The 16720-nt window shown below is 42.6% G+C and overlaps 1 protein-coding gene across 2 annotated transcripts in view; it reads right to left on the reverse strand.

The window, feature by feature from the left end:
- SYNPR (synaptoporin) overlaps positions 1 to 16720 on the reverse strand; it is a 148636-nt gene that overhangs the window by 20901 nt on the left and 111015 nt on the right. For both annotated transcript variants that reach the window (XM_083725173.1, XM_083725174.1), the window contains one exon: positions 7696 to 7820. In XM_083725173.1, coding sequence (XP_083581299.1) covers positions 7696 to 7820 — 125 coding nt within the window. The remainder of the gene's footprint in view (positions 1 to 7695; positions 7821 to 16720) is intronic.

Raw genomic sequence — 16720 nt, forward strand, 5'->3', positions numbered from 1 at the left:
GATCATAAAAGCACTGACCTATTCCTCGCTGCCCATCCTGGTGGGGCGGTTTGTATAATTAATTGGCAGAGCTTCAGATCTCTGGCTGTCCTGATGCATTATTGAACACAGATGCATAAAGTGCTGGGTAGACTGAACCCAGCAGATATTATTTTATTTTTTTACTATATGAGGTTGAGGGGGGGAAGGAATTTGATTTTCTGATTGATTTGAACTGATTTCATCTTTTGTGTCCCTTGGACAACTTCGTTGTGCATCGCTTACAAAAAATTATGTTGCTTAGCAGAATATACATGGTTGAAATAAAGAAATAAAACAATAGAATTGAATGGATGCTTCATCAGCCCAGCAAACAAGAATCAGTGTAGGCCACTGGCCAGTTCTGGGCATGGCCCTGAGTTCAGATCTCAGCTTAATTCTCAGTGTAAATTCTGATTGTTAGGGTTTCCTTATGTGCGCATCCCTCTAGAATAGGAAAGGGGAACTAGTGGCCCTCCAGTCATTGTGGGACTCCAGTTCCCACCAGCCCCGGCCAGAATGTCCAATGGTCAGCAATGATGGGAGTTGTGGTCCAGCAACATCAGGAGGCCCTGAGGTTCGCTATCCCAGCTCTGCAAGAATAATTTATAAAACATGCCAATGGGAAGAGAATGCTCTCTTAAAATTACCATTGGCGAAGTACATTTAAAAGCTCCACTTTATCAACTGTGCAAAATTTAGTTAAGTGTGATGCTAAATAGCTCTTTTCTAGATCAATTCCTTCTTAGGTAAGGGCTTTTGGTTCGTTCACGTTTAGGTACCATTTGTTTATTTACTGTATTTTTCGCTCTATAAGACACACTTTTTCCCTCCTAAAAAGTAAGGGGAAATGTGTGTGCGTCTTATGGAGCGAATGCAGGCTGCGCAGCTATCCCAGAAGCCTGTTTTGGCTTCAGGGATAGCCGTGCAAAACCTCTTCAACAACATTTGATTCAGAATATTTTTTTCTTGTTTTCCTCCTCTAAAAACTAGGTGCGTCTTATGGTTGGGTGCGTCTTATAGGGTGAAAAATACAGTATCTGTAACAGTTTCGTGCACCATCTTGTTCCCACATTTTCCAAGCCACGGCAGATATCCTTTCTTTTGCACCAAGTTCAAGGATGAAGAAAGAGAAAAACTGACACAAACACACAACTGCTTCTAGAACTGAGTCATACCGATAGATCCAAATTTTTAAATTTTAGCTTCTTCTTGTTTCCAGCACAGCGTTTGACAGTCATGACAGGTACAAGCTCCGTGGGCTCTCTGCGTGGCATCTTTTGTTTCGGGCTCACCCCCTCAACTCTTCCACTGTCAACCAGTAATCATAAATCAGGGAGGAACTGGTGAAGAAATGCTGCACAAAAACAGATTTATTCACTCCCAGGTGCAGTGAAGGAAAAACCTGCGATGTTCTTTCCATGAAGAAGCTTACTTGTCTCTTGAACAAAGGCGCTGAGTGGCTGAAGGTCCTAACTTAACAGATACGGAGGTGATTTACTCAGGCCTTTTGATGCCAGCACTGTCACATGTTACATTTGAATCATAATCATATATCTATTTTCAAAGTCAGCTCTGAGTAATCTCTTAGCAGGATTGCAGACGGACAACTAAGATATCAAATTAATATAAAGGATTGCAGGGGGGGAATAGCGATTTTACTCACCACCACCACTCCAAATCAAGTAAACAAAAACAAAACGAGGCAAACAAAAGGTGCACAACTTTTCAAACCACCATTGCTGTTGGCTATAAGAACGCAGAGTTTCAGGACATTGAAACAAGATCTTGCTAGCCATGAGGTCAGTGCTGGAATGCAAGGTTATGAAATGCTTACGGACATTCCAACTTTGCAGAAATAATAATAATAATAATAATAATAATAATAATAATAATAATAATAATAATGTGAGACCTATGGGACTATGTGGCCCTAAGGAACTGTGGACCTGTGTCCATTAATGTGTGTCTGTGTAAGAAAGAACGAACAAGCATTTTGAACAAAATGCTTGTTTAAGCTGGAGGTAGGCTGTATGAATTGTGCATTGCTTTGTAATGATTTGTTGGGTCTCTGGACTGTAATAAAGATTGATTTGATTTGAATAAGCAGACTTGGACATAGTGTAAGGAAAAGGATATCAGAGATATGGATATCTGCATATATAAGTGGGCCTAATGTAGGTTTATATCCAATGGCAGAATGTCAAAAATTTGAGTATTTGTCATGACATGAACAGAAAGAAATATACACAAGTTCCTCCTGATGAGGAAACTGTCTTCTTGCTCAACTATGGAACATTGATTGTTACACTCAGAGCAAGCAGAAACCTTGCTCTGTGTGATTCTGCTGTTGCACCATTAGCTCTTGGGTATCCAAACCAAGCTTTACAACAGGCACCCCCAAATTTGGCCCTCCAGCTGTTTTGGGACTACAGTTCCCATCATGCCTGACCACTGGTCCTGTTAGCTAGGGGTGATGAGAGTTGTAGTCACAACACATCTGGAGGGCCGAGTTTGGGGATGCCTGCTTTACAATAAATGGGAGTGGATGAATGGCCTCATGTCATGTAACTGTATACTCACTTCCTTTTTTATTCCTTCTACCATCCCATGAATTGTGGTTCTTGACCAACAAAACTTTCCTCAAGCCCTTTCATAGCATGAAGGAATGCTTGATCAAACTCCATAAAAATAGGGTAAGAATACTGCTCAAGGATGTATTCTGCATAAAACTCCAACTTTATTATTTCTCTCTGTATTAATGAATAATATCCTACCAAGTGAGACTCATATCTTCCTTTATTAACACAGCATCTCTATACACACTAGTCAATAACAGAGTAGATCATATCTTTGCTTATTTGGGACAACTTATATGAATCTCCACTTGACAGTGTATTAATAATGCCTTCTATTTATATATTAAATTAATAAATTAAGCATGGATTTTTATTTTTATTTTGCAGAAAGACCACCACAACAAAGGCTTTCCAGTAATGTGTGGCAGACTATCTTTTAATAAACAATATGGTTTTAAATTAAGCCCACTGATGGATGTTATTTCTGAAACATTATATTGCATGAAGGTAATGGTGTCAACGTGGGATGCGGGTGGCGCTGCAGGTTAAACCACAGAGCCTAGGACTTGCCAATCAGAAGGTCGGCAGTTTGAATACCCGCAACGGGGTGAGCTCCCGTTGTTCGGTCCCTGCTTCTGCCAACCTAGCTGTTCGAAAGCACATCAAAAGTGCAAGTAGATAAATAGGTACCACTCCGGCAGGAAGGTAAACGCCGTTTCCGTGCGCTGCTCTGGTTCGCCAGAAGTGACTTAGTCATGCTGGCCACATGACCCGGAAGCTGTACGCAGGCTCCCTCGGCCAATAAAGCGAGATGAGCGCTGCAACCCCAGAGCCGGTCACGACTGGACCAAATGGTCAGGGGTCCCTTAATGGTGTCAACAGCTAGATGTTCATTATCTTAATAAGCCAAGATATCCACACGCCTTGTGTCAGTCAAGTTCATTTGCTAAAAAGCATTGGTCGTCACAAAAATTCAGACATAGTCAAGCTGAAAGATACATTTTAACATAGGTGGTCTCCAGGGCACTGTGATCTGTTGGGAACCTAGAGCAAACATAAAAACCTTTTATGCAATATATTTATCCTAGTCAAGCAATAAGAAACAGTTTTTCGCCTCACTGTTAAAAACAAACAAACCTGTCTCAAGACTCTCTTTCAAAAATCTTTCCCCAGGGGAACTATCCAGGGAGCAATATAATAGGCCTCCTTCCTCTTTCTGGACACAATTGAATAAACAACCATTTATAGGTATTCCTGCATCTCTCCCCTTGAATAATGCTGTGGGCATAATTTGAAATCTCAAAGCAGTGAATCATTGCACAAACAGAGGATGGGGGAGGGGGGGAGAGAGACCACAATCAGATTTAACAGAATAATAAAACTGTGAGAATTGCAACAGTTTGAGGTTAACTTTAACTTTTTAAATTCAGTATTTTGCAGCTATGGGCACCAGGAATCCATACTTAATCACAACAGTTAGAACAGATCTATTACAAGTTTCCTTCAAACAGGGCAACCTTATATCTGGCATGTATTGCAATTTCAACGGAAGCAAGGCAGCATGAAGGATGGACAATACTGAAGAAAACACAGCCTCGCATCTCATCATAGCAACAGGAGTGCCAGACTGTAGGTTTAAGAGAAACCTTAAAAAAAAAAAAGAGTAGTGGGGCAGTCTTTCACTCGCATGCCCTAGCCTCATGCTACCTTTCCCCACCTTCTCATTGTGCTCTTTTTGAAGACTTCCTGGGTTGATTAACCATAGTTCTAAGAACATCTGAACTGGAGAACTATGGCGATGAGAATAAGCCTTGGCTCTTACATGATTTGAAATTGGCTTCAGTAATATTCTGGCTTGTTCCAGTACTGGTAATATCACCAGATTTTGGGTGGTGTGGCTGGTTCCCCTTCACAGGGTGCCGAGTTGAAGGGAAACAAAATTAAGAAGATCCATAATTGAGAAGATCCATTTGGGGGTTCCAAATTTTAGCCTCACACAGGGCGCCATATTGTGAAAGATGTCTGCCCCCGCTGATAACCACAGTTTCCTGATTCAAACTTCACAGGAAACTATGGTTAATTAACCGAGGAAGACTTCAATCACAGCTCACCAAAAAAGGAGGAAGGAAGGGGTAAGTATAAAGATGGAGTGCACTAGCAAGTATCATGCATACCTCTGTTCAATAAGCTATGTATTTCTGATCTGAGCCAAATAATGCTGGCTTTCAAGCTTTCTTTCTTATATATTATTATTATAAACTAATAACATATATAAACCAACATCTTAAATAGCAATTTCTATTGTGGAACTCCCTCCCATCCTCTGTGAAGAACACTCATGAAATGTGACAAGTTTGGAAGAGAATCAAATTATAAATTTGCATAACTCAATTTTCCAAAGCTGCTTCATGAATACTAAAAGAAGCAAGAGATGAAAGATTGTACAGAACAGCAAAGTTAGCAAAAAGGGGGGAAATTTAACATTTGTAATAAAGGGCAGTACAAGTCTGTGGAGCACAAGTATGGCATAAATATCTCATAAATTAACAACAATTCACGAGTTTGCCAGCTGCTCGGATCCATTTAGTGAACAGCATTACTATCAATAAAGGCATAAATGGAACTCAAAAGCAAAACAGCAAATGATGTCTGATGGAAATAGCCATTTTACAGACAGATGGTGTTGCTGTCTTTAAAAACATTTCTTGGAATAGAATTTGTATAGAAAGAAATAGATATCTGTGAATCTACTTTTAGGTTTGGGGACTTTTTATAGATGCAGGACATGACCGTTTAGATGCAAGGGGGATGGGGAAGGCTGATAGCCATATTTATTTATTTTTTGCATTGCATCTGCTTGTGAATGTGTTATGTCTTATTAACAGCAGGGTTTTAAAAAACATTTCATTGTTAACTTCTGGCATTGGACACTTGCCCTCATTTCCATTGGTGTTTATCATCCCAAAACTGGCTTATGAAACACATCAGACACATCTCTAGGCTAAAAAAGGCTTTCTAGGACAGCTTAGCTCAGATGCTATGAAACCAAGACATATTTGAATCTTTTGGAGAGCTGATGTTTTTAAAAGGCAATTTGTTAGTCAATGCATACATACATTCTGAGAATTATTTATCTATTTAACTTGTTAGTCACTTCCTACAAAATGTCAAGAGCCCAACAGGAATGACACAAAACCAAAAACAACATATGTCAAGAAAACCATTTCGTAGTGCAGGGAAAAAGGACAAAAATCTTCAGCAGCAAAAACTTTCCATCAAGTAGGCCATCAGCCAACTTGTCATAATTTGTCATATGTCTGGGCGAAGAGATATGTTTGAACCTAGTACATGGAAGACATTCATGATGGCACCAAGTGGACCTCGCTGGGGACAGCATTCTACAGCCAGGGAACTTCAACCAAAAGAAGTCAGAGGCACCTGGAGGAGAGCTTCAGATGAAGACAGAAGGGTCCAGGTAGGGTCATAGTGGGAGAGGTGCTTTGAAAGATACTGGGGCCCCGAGCCATAAAGAGCTTTATGGATTAAAAGAAGTATACAGGCAGCCAATGCACCTGTGCCAGATTCAGTGTTATATGATTGGCTCACCTCACCTGTCTTCAAAAGCAAACTCATGAAAACCACAATGCAATATAATATTGTAATATAATATTGAAGCCTAGGTTATGGCAGACAGGTTATCATCGTCCAGATAAGGTTGTAGCTGGGCCACCAGTCAAGGCTAGTGGAAGGTACTCAAGTGACAGCAGTAGATCTAGGGGGACCCCCACCCCACCCCCCAAACTACAGACCTGCTCTTCCACAGCGCATGTGATCCCATCTAGAGTAGGGTCTACACCACTTGTTCAGTCAGAAGAACCACCCAATAGAAACATCTCAGTCTTGTCTGGATTGAGCTTCAGTTTATTGACTCTGATATAGTCCATTTTTGTGGCCAGTAACCAGTTCAGCACATCCATCAACTAACCTTTCCCCCACTTTTTAACAGTACTATTTTCCTATAAAAATTAAAAGTTTCTTTTTAAAAGAAATGATTCAATTCGGGGGAAATTGAGAGTCTATCACTATTCTCATTAGGAGTTGTTGCTGTTGTTGTTATTTACCAGAAAGAAACTTTTCATTAACATTGCTGTGCCTTGTGAACAGGACTAAAAATTATAGGAAAAACTTGGCCATGGGGAAGAACACTGCCTTATAAGTGCATTCTAAGTTGGGGGGGGGGGGGGTTGGAAGTAGGCTGTATGCAAGATCCTTCTAACCCCTGAATAAGCCAGGCTACCTTCTTGTGTTGAGGCAATCATCTGGGTGATGGGCCATTAAGAAAACAAAGGAAATAGGCCTAAATGGGTGAGGCCCCTCACTCTACTCAGAGACAGAAGGACAAGCATTGAGTTTAGAGTTAAAAGGGGCAGTGGTGTGACCTAGACGTAAAGCAGCAAGCTGGAGAGAGAGTCAGAGCAAAGTTTGAGAGCAATGTCTGATTTCTGTTTGAATCCAAGGCTGTGGCTATGGGAGAAACAAGACCTTTTTGGGGTGTTGATGGTGTGAAGCCCCTCCATCGTAGGCTCAGGTTGCATATATGCGTAAATAAACCAAATGGCATAAAGACACCACAGTCTCTGTTGTGCCTCATTCCCAAAAGGAAATACGAACCCTGGGAACCCCTGGAATCTTGCACCACTCAGAGATTGGGGTGGCGTGAAACAATATCACATGCTTCCAGAGGCAGGTCACCAGGCATTGCAGAACTGCTATCCTAAATTCTTGTCAGGTGGACCTCAGTCACTTACTGGCAGAGGGAAGTCAGCGAGGTGCAAACGTACCAGCTGGAGCTAATCTGAGTGCTTCTGTAGAGTCTTCAGTTTAGTTCCACTTCCAACTAACTGTGGGAAAGCAAAGCCTCAGCAGTGCTAAAGGGTTCCAGCTTAGAAGCAACTTTAAATGCACCAGTAAGTGACATCACCTTAGGTCTTTGCATGTCATGTCATCTGCAAATATCTACAGGAAGCACTACACTGAACCACAGTAGACAATGGCTACACCCTTTGCATGTGAATGGCAAAGAACTACAACAGATTACCTGAATGGATAGGCAAAGGCTATGTCAATGCTGAGGTTGCTCTCTGTCTTGTTTGCACAGTCCACGCTGAGCCGCAGTCCTCCAGAATAGCCACCACATGTTGCAAATGCAAAGATTGCAAAAAGCTGTGGGGGGAAATACATACATACATATATACGTGCGTGTGTAATTTTAGCTCATCTACCAATGCAGTTTTAGCATGTGAAAACATTTGTGGAATAGCAGTTATGACAGTACAATTATAGGTGTCCTCTGGAAGAGGAAAGAGGTATTTTACTTATTTAATAAATTTCTGTACTGCCCTTCACCCAAAGACCACAGGGCAGTTTACTGTATAAAAACACAAAAATACATTGCATAATAACAAGCAAAAACAATACCCCCCATAAGCAGAAGTTAATGGGTTTTTGAAGCATATTCTTCATTTTCATACTGATACTATACCAGCGTTAAATCAAAAGCCAGTGACTTGTCCTCCCAGAGAAACAGTAGTTTTGAATCGCAGCAAAGGGTTGCATGCTCTCAAATGAAGAAGAATGAGTTATTGGAAGAAAGCAACCCAACATGTGCCCACCAGGCAATATTGGACTCCAACTAGTATTAGCAATGTATTAGCAATGGACCAACATGTATTAGCAATGGGCAGGAATAATGAAAGATGGACCCCCAAAACATTGGGAGGGCACCATTGGGAGTTAACAAATGCAAAAAACAAAACAAAAACCCCAACACACACGAAACCAACAAGAGTTTCATCAAACAAAAGCATCACTGACGTTTCCTATCCTTTGCTGGCTTCATCCTTAGTGACTACTTCCTGCCTGCTTCTATGGGTTAACCCTCCTTAATTCTCCCCTCTTAGGACACGCTGACTCCACATGCCCATTTTGCATTGATTTTTTCCAACATGATGAGCCATATTTAGGAAGTCCTCTCACAATACTTCAGACATTATCGATTTTTACATTCCTAATCAGGAGCCACACTTAAAAAAAATGCCTCCTGCTCCAAGCGCTAGCAATTCATTGCAAGACTGCCTCAAACAACTCAAAATTGTAATTTGGGATTATTAGATGTTACATGCAGTTATATATCTGTATATGTAGATCAATGCAAAGAGACACAATGACATTCCAAAGCAGAAGTGAATTTGACAGCTGGTTCATACAAACCACAGTGTGTAGGGTATCCTAATGGGTAGTTTGTCTACCTTTGGTCCCCACCCTGCACTCAGCTCTCACCCATGACTCCTAGAAGTTGTCAGCAAGCCACAGCAGCCACACCCAGGAGCAGTTTCGACTGGCTGGCTAAACCAAGTGAGGGTAGCCAATGGCTCTCAAACCCTTGGTGAGTTAGGAACTTCCCCTGCATGCGAAGACAGACTCCGGCGGATTGAGCGGACAAGACCAAGAATGAGTCCAACAGTCAAGAAGGCAGTTTCTGCCCATGTTGTAGAGGGAAGTGAGGAGCAGATGGGGCTTGTCAACCTGGGAAGGTAGCTCATCTCATCTAGAAGAACAAAAACTCCGTTCCTAAACCTCTGCTGCCTTGCTGGATATCTTCGGGAGAAGAAAAGGCTAGGGAGTAAACCCTACGTAAATCCAGAGTAGAGTCCCTAAGATGGTTGGATGGCACCTTGTACACCTCCTTCTGGCAACTCCTGCAGCCAAGCTGGTACCAAACACATTGCTAAATATTTTCTGGGCAGGATGAGACACCTGGTTGAGTTTATGCGCTACTTGGGTATATGTACTGATGCTTATTTTCTACAGAAACTCTGATTTTCCCCCAAGGGCTGGCCCAATACATTTTGGCACCTCTCCACAAAATGGCGCCCTGCCCATCAGGGAACAAGGGTAAGTGAAGATTGACATCAGGAACAAGGGGTGGGGAATAAAGATCTACACTGGTGGGAACAAGGGTGGGAAGAGATGAGCAACGACTCCTATTTGCCAAGAGGCCGCTGTAGAGGTAGCATTGGTGGGGGGCTGGAGGAAGAGGCACAGCCAGCCTCCAAAGAGTGCAATGCACCATGGCGGCAGCAGCATGTGATGCATTCCTTGGAGGCCTGCTGCCTGAGGTGGTTCTTCACCTTGCCTTATGGGTGGGCCGGCCCTGTTTCTTCCCCCAGTGTTGTGGGACTCCAACTCCCATCAGCCCCAGCCTGTCAAGAGTGATGAGAGTTGGAGTCCAACATTTGGAGGGCACTATGTTGACTATCCCTGTATTAGGCAAGCATTGAATTTACAAATGCAAGCAGTGCTAAACCTATTAAATAGGCAGATTTGGAAACCAGACAACATATTGCAGCTTTCTACACTTGAATCAATTCACTGAATCTTCTTGGAGGGCACATTCCTTTTGTTACCTTGTGAAGATGGGCCCAACAAGAGCTCAAGGACGAAGTCTATTTATTTTAGCCATTATAAATATTGTATGTCATATGTTATCTACAAACACAAAGCAAACCTAGCACTAGAAAACTAGCTCATTCCATACAGCACCCTACAAATCTGTACTAACTTTCCTTTGTTGCAGTTCTTCACATGTGGTGTGTTCCCTTGTCCTTGGGCTGCTTTTAGCACAATTAATAGCACTTGTCTGCTTTTACCTCTTAGGACTGCAGGCAGCTGAATTCTAGTTTCATTGTTCTCCTTTTGGAATTTATTCTAGCATGGCATGGCAACCCCAGCTGAAAGGAACGAGGGGTACCCGGAAAGACAGACTCACAATTAAGATGCACAAATGCAAACAAAAGCAAACTTCATTTGCACAACAAAAGCCATTTTTCACCTTCTCACCCCTTGCTTTTTCCTGTAAGACCTATTGCAGTCGTTAAGAGTCGTCAACAGGCTCATCACAGCTATCTGCCAATCACCCATTCCCACCACCCTTCTGAGTAATACCCCTCCCCACCTTCTCACTATATAGAAGGGTCTGGAAACTTCAGTTTCAGTGTATCTGAAGAAGTGTGCATGCACACAAAAGCTCATACCAAGAACTAACTTAGTTGGTCTTTAAGGTGCTACTGGAAGGAATTTTTTTTGTTTTCATTTGCACAGCATAGTCAAGATCACACCTTTGAACCAACTCGTAAGAATTAGTGCTTTCTAGTTCTGCATCCTTTGACCAAACTGCGGGAGGCAGTGGAAGATAGAAGTGCCTGGCGTGCTCTGGTCCATGGGGTGACGAAGAGTCGGACACGACTAAATGACTAAATAACAACAACAACAGTTCTGCATCCACAGCCACATAAATTCTCCCCTGTCACAGAAGGGGCTCTCAGCTCAGTGGCAGAGAATCTCAGGTTCAGTCCCTGATATCTTCAGATAGGGCTGGCCAATATCTGGTTTTCAACATCACAATATGTCACCAGCTAAACTTCTCAATATACCAATATATCACAACATCTGAAATAAAGTTGGAACTATGTAGAGGTGAACAGCAGGGCTTGGTGATATCTGGTTTTCAGCTTCATGATATATCACCAGCTAAACATCAGGATCTACTGATATACTGTATCACAGTGTCTGAAATATGGAGGAACATTGGCTGGTTTCACAGTTTCCCCCACATTGTGATTTTTGCGTAACTAACACACACACATCATGATTCGGAATATATTGCCAGGTCAAAAACTATGAAACCAATATCATGATATGAACTTCAAACCAGTTTTGGACGGTACGTATATGGATATATTGCCCAGGGATATATAGTCCCCTGTCTGAAACTCTTGAGAGCCAGGGGGATCCCTCTTCTGACTCAGCATAAGGCAGCTTGCTATGCTAATATGCTCATATGGAAAGTTGCCTTGTGCCGGGTCAGGCTATGTGTTTCTCTAGCCCAATATTGTCTGCCAGGTGAGCTGCCCTACCAGCTGCTACTGTTGGCAGTGGCTCTCCAGGGTCTGAGAGCCAGAGAGGTCTTCCCCATCACCTGCTGCCTGGGTCCTCTTAGCTGGAGGTGCCCACATTGAGTATGGGACCTTCTGTGTTCTGCTGCTGAGCTACAGCCCTTTCCACACTTTAAGATGACCTTTAGACATTATAGCGGTGCCAAGTGACTCATTTTGCTGTGGGTTCATCCAACAGCTCAGCAGCAACGTTTAAAGGTCCACCATCATATTCCAGCCTAGAATGGCCGCAAAAGGCCACAAGGCCGTACCAGCCTGCCATGAGTCAGAGTGAAGGAGCTACCTCATGCAGCAGATTTTCAGCATCATGAAAGTGCAGCAATTTGGGTGATTTAGCTTATTGTTGTTTTCTGTTTTACTTCCAGAAAGAGGAGGTCGTGGAATTTTTCTGTCTCAGGTGTTAAAAGAACTTGGTCGGCCCTGGATACTGAGGGAGGGGGAGCCATTTGCTTCACTGCCTTAGGCAGCAAAATTTCTTGGGTCAGCACAGGCCTCAGTTATTGGCTAAAGGGCCACTCACTGACTATAAATGGGCTATGTGAAGGGATAAATGCTCATGAAAAAGTATTTTTTTGGGCAGTTCTGTTCAAACTGTCTCTCAGCTGCTCACATATTCTGAACAACAATAGCAAGATGTAATAAAATGTTAATGAAACAATTTGTCCAGGCCCAGGTAGGGCCAAACTGACAGGCAGGGAAAAAATACCGGCAGCTAAAATGGGACGAGGCGGCTCCGTGTGCATTTTGTTGTTATATATTTACACTGAAGCTGTAACTGTTGCCACTATGTCATGAACAATAGACCTCTCACAAGTAAATGAGGCTCAATTATTTCCTCTAACAAAACACTCAGAGCTGATCTCCCCTTGGAATTAATTGAGTTGCACAGGGAACAGCATTGTAAATTGGTATTAATCGTGCAGCTACAAATTGTGCGGCAAAAGGAGAAAAACAATATATTTGGTGAGCCCAGGAAATACATTGTTGGAAGCAACAGTCCCTCTCCCCAGTGCCCCATTTTAATTCCAGTGGCTTCAATGTACCGCAAATGCGCAGGGTGTCTTAGGCTGCGTACACACCACACATGTAAAGCACATTTCTGCCTCCCCAGCAAGAATCCTGGGAACTGTCATTTGTTAAGGGTGCTGGGAACTGTAGCTCTGTGAAAGATAAGCTACAGTTCCCAATATTCTTTGTGCTTTAAAGTTATGGTGCATACACAGCCTGACACCACTTTCCACACAGATGGATTTAGGCTCTTAGGCATAGGCAAACTGCGGCCCTCCAGATGTTCGGGACTACACTTCCCATCATCCCTGACAACTGGTCCTGTTAGCTAGGGATGATGGGAATTGTAGCCCCAAACATCTGGAGGGCTGGAGTTTGCCTATGCCTGCTTAGTGGTCATAGTTGAAAAGACCTTTTTGACTGCTTCTAATCTTTGCTGGAAATGTAAGGAGAAAGAAGGCACATTCTACTATATGTGGTGGATACGCAAGATAACTAAAACATTCTGGGAAATGATGTATAATGAGTTGGGGGAAAAATGTTTAAAATAACATTTGTGAAAAAAACAGAGGTTTTTTATGTTAGACATTTTAGGTACAGAGATTCCAAGAGAGCAGAAAAGACTATTCATGTACGCGATGACAGCAGCGAGGATACTACTGGCTCAGAGATGGAAAGACGACAAAGTTCCAACCAGCGAGGAATGGCTGGTGAAGATGATGGACTATGGTGAAATGGCAAAAATGACTGGGAAAATCAGAAACCAGGAAGAGAAGAATTTTAAGAAGGAATGGGAAAGATTTATAATGTACTTAAGAGAACACTGTAAACAACTAAAAACTTTGGCAGGATTTGAGTAATGCTTGTAGTGTACAAAAACTATGGAAAAATGGGCAATATTCTTTTAACAACTTAGAGGAAATAAGATAAGCAGATGGAAACCATGGAAGGGTGAAGGGAAGTCAGAGGATTCAGGGAATCCTAAAGGAAGAGGTGATTGATGTGTTTGAATTTAAATTTGTTATGCAAAACTTAATATAAAAAATTATAAAAAAAGAAAAGACCTTTTTGAGTCCAGGGCCAGGGCTGACCCGAGAGGTTTTGCTGCACGAGGCAAATGACAAGGATGGCAAGGATTGTAACATATGCAATTCTTCCACTGAGCAAGGATTCTTTCAAGCACACTATAATGGGTTGTATCCAGTTCTTTCCCTGAACTGACCCTGCACTGAGGGTATTCCATAAACATAAGGGTGGAAGGTGGGGAGTTCCCCCTCTAATTATCCTTTCTCTTTGCAGTCTTCTTCTTTCTTTATGCCCCCACCAAATCTGCTTCAGAGGCTTGGTGGACCCTTTCAAACAGTGTGCAAGGTGGTGTAGAGGAGCTACAAGACAAAGGGATGGATTTCCAATAATAATAATAATTGCCTCCCCTTTTCTACACAGTGGAGGGACAGAACTGGATACAACCGAATAATTACATTAACGATAATGCTAAGCTACACAACTCGGGTGACATTTGAGGATTAGCTAGATAACAAATGTAAAAGAGTTTTGCACTTCCATTGTGCTGCATTAAAGGACATCTTGTCATTCCGGCAATAGGTCACCTGTCAGGAGATACGGCTTGTTAAGGAAAAGCCACCCACCAGTAGCAAGTCTGCAACCAGTACATTTTGGGAGAGTTGAGAGAATTACAATTTCTCACACTGTGGCAGGGAAGAAGATCAGCATCAGGGAGAGGCATTCGCCTCCATTTCATGCTGAATAGGGCAGAGTATTTTTCTTACTTGGCTTCTACTTGGGTCTGAGGTTCATCTGTGCTCTCAGATGACCAACTGGCAATGCCCACCAGGTGAGGAAATAGAAAGCCACCTTTGTGAAATGGGCAATAGCTCAACTTTATGAGCAGTGGCTATAACAGCTTAAGTAGAAGCTGATTAGAAGAACACAGGTGGGCATATGGGAGCGGAGACACAGCGGTGGGGCATCAGCTTTCTGTTTCCCACGTTCAACATCCTCTCCAAGTAAAGCTGTGCAGATCTGTCAAACCCAGTTTCTCATAGTTCCTCATTTTCCCAGACTCGTGTTCAATTCACAAACTTTCAGTGGTGTTTAGAATCTGGAAAAAAAATATTGCAGTCATAAATAAATAGCCAGTATAGGATAGTGTGGGGTGTATAGGGTGTTGGGGGGGTAGTACCTCTGGTGGGGGACACGCTGTGCTCTTCCTGGGTCCACTTTTGGTCCCTGCCCTGCACTCAGCTCTCACTCGTGGCTCCTAGAAACTGTCAACACGCAACGGCAACCACACTTTGGGAAATGGCTTTGACTGGCTGGCTAAACCAGGTGTCAAGCCCTTGGTGAATCAGGGACTTCTGCCACATGTGAAGACAGGCTCTGGCAGATAGAGCAAATGAGATTAATGGTGGGTCCAACGGTCAAGAAGGTGGTTTCTGCACAAGCTGTAGAGGGAAGTGAGGGGCAGGTTGGACTTGTCAACCTGGGAACGTAGCCCATCTAAGAGGAGGAAAACTCTGGTCCTAAGCCTCTTCTGCCTTCTGGGATGTCTTCCGGAGAACAAAAGACCAAGGAGTGAACCCTACACAAATTCAGAGTCCCTAAGGTGGTTGGATGGCATTTTGGTGCTGCTAACACAGTGGTCTGACTTCGTCAACAGAGGTGCACTCCATTGTCTCTCAAATGCCAACAACTGGACAATACTGTATACTTATATGGCTATTTCTTTCTCACTCACTCTCTCTCTCACACACACCCTGCAAAACAAAAAGTATTAGAACGTATCTGCTGCATTTAAGTTCTGCATTCAACAGACTCAAAAGGCACTGGATGAATTGCAAGCCATCAGCGCATGTGGACACAGGATCTGACTAATAAAAGGCCTGGCTCTTCACATGTCCTGCAACCATTTTTAGGAGAGGTAAGGCAGCGCCTCTAACCTGCCCTCATTAGGTCAGGATTTTGCACACTATAAACATTGTGCTTGGGTATCCCCACCCCATTTCCTACCACTGCCTGGTATAGTGACCAAAGGATGGAACACGGCCACCACTGCTGCCCATGTAATGTTGGGATCAGACAATGAAAGCACCTAGGAAGATGCATTATATCAACCAATATTATTGATCCATCTAGCTCAAGGGTCACATTCTACTGAAGAAGCATTCTATTGTAGCCAATAGTATAAAAGATTGTGTTGTCTAGTGTCCACAGCAGTTTCTCTGGTTTACAAAAACATTGGCAACCCCTGGTCCTGTTCAATATTGTCTATTGACTGGTAGTGGCCTTCCAGATAGGAATCTTTCCCAAGTACTGTTTGGAAATACAAGAGATTTAACCAAATACATTTTGCATGCAAACTGTACTGTATCACTACTGCAGCACTGCAAAACTATCCTTTGGAAACCTGCTATGGTTCATTATTATTATTTTTAAAAGACTATTTGATCCTTTAAGGGAGGATGCTACTGAGAGTGGATGTACCTTAGTGTAGTATGGCTTTTTAGCAGGGCAGCCAACCGACTGTTAACTTGGGGTCCAAGAAACCTGGAGAAAATGCATTGCAGAAAGGATTCCACATTTGCTATAGATATATAGCATCTTTTTGTTTTATGGCTGTATATTTATATTTCATCCCACCGCCCCCCCTTCCCAATATAAGAACATATCTGCTGCATTTAAGTTCTGCCTTTTGTTGACTTAAAAGGCACTGAATGAAGTACAGGGAATCTTGTTTAGCACCAACACTATGCTCCTCAAAAATATTTCAGTTTATAAGCAGAGGAAAGGTTGTGAAATGTTAGACACCGGCATGGAATCATAATCTACCTGCCTCCAGCTGACATCAAAAGTGCTTCAGGACAGCAAGTCAATGGAGTACTTATGTAGTGTGATGAAATTATTGGCTTTCAGCCATTCGACTTTCAGCATTTGCCACAGCAGGTCAGCATTCAATCTAATTCACACTGCGTAGTATCTTGATGAAGTCCTGATTATTGTGATTTTTTTACAACAACAACAACACCAAAAGGAAAATGGAGGCAGCTCCATTTAACAAGGTGCTCCAGAGGCACCAAAATA

Source organism: Podarcis gaigeae (genome assembly GCF_964106915.1).
Source record: "Podarcis gaigeae genome assembly, chromosome: 2".
In the NCBI taxonomy this organism is placed as follows: domain Eukaryota; kingdom Metazoa; phylum Chordata; class Lepidosauria; order Squamata; family Lacertidae; genus Podarcis; species Podarcis gaigeae.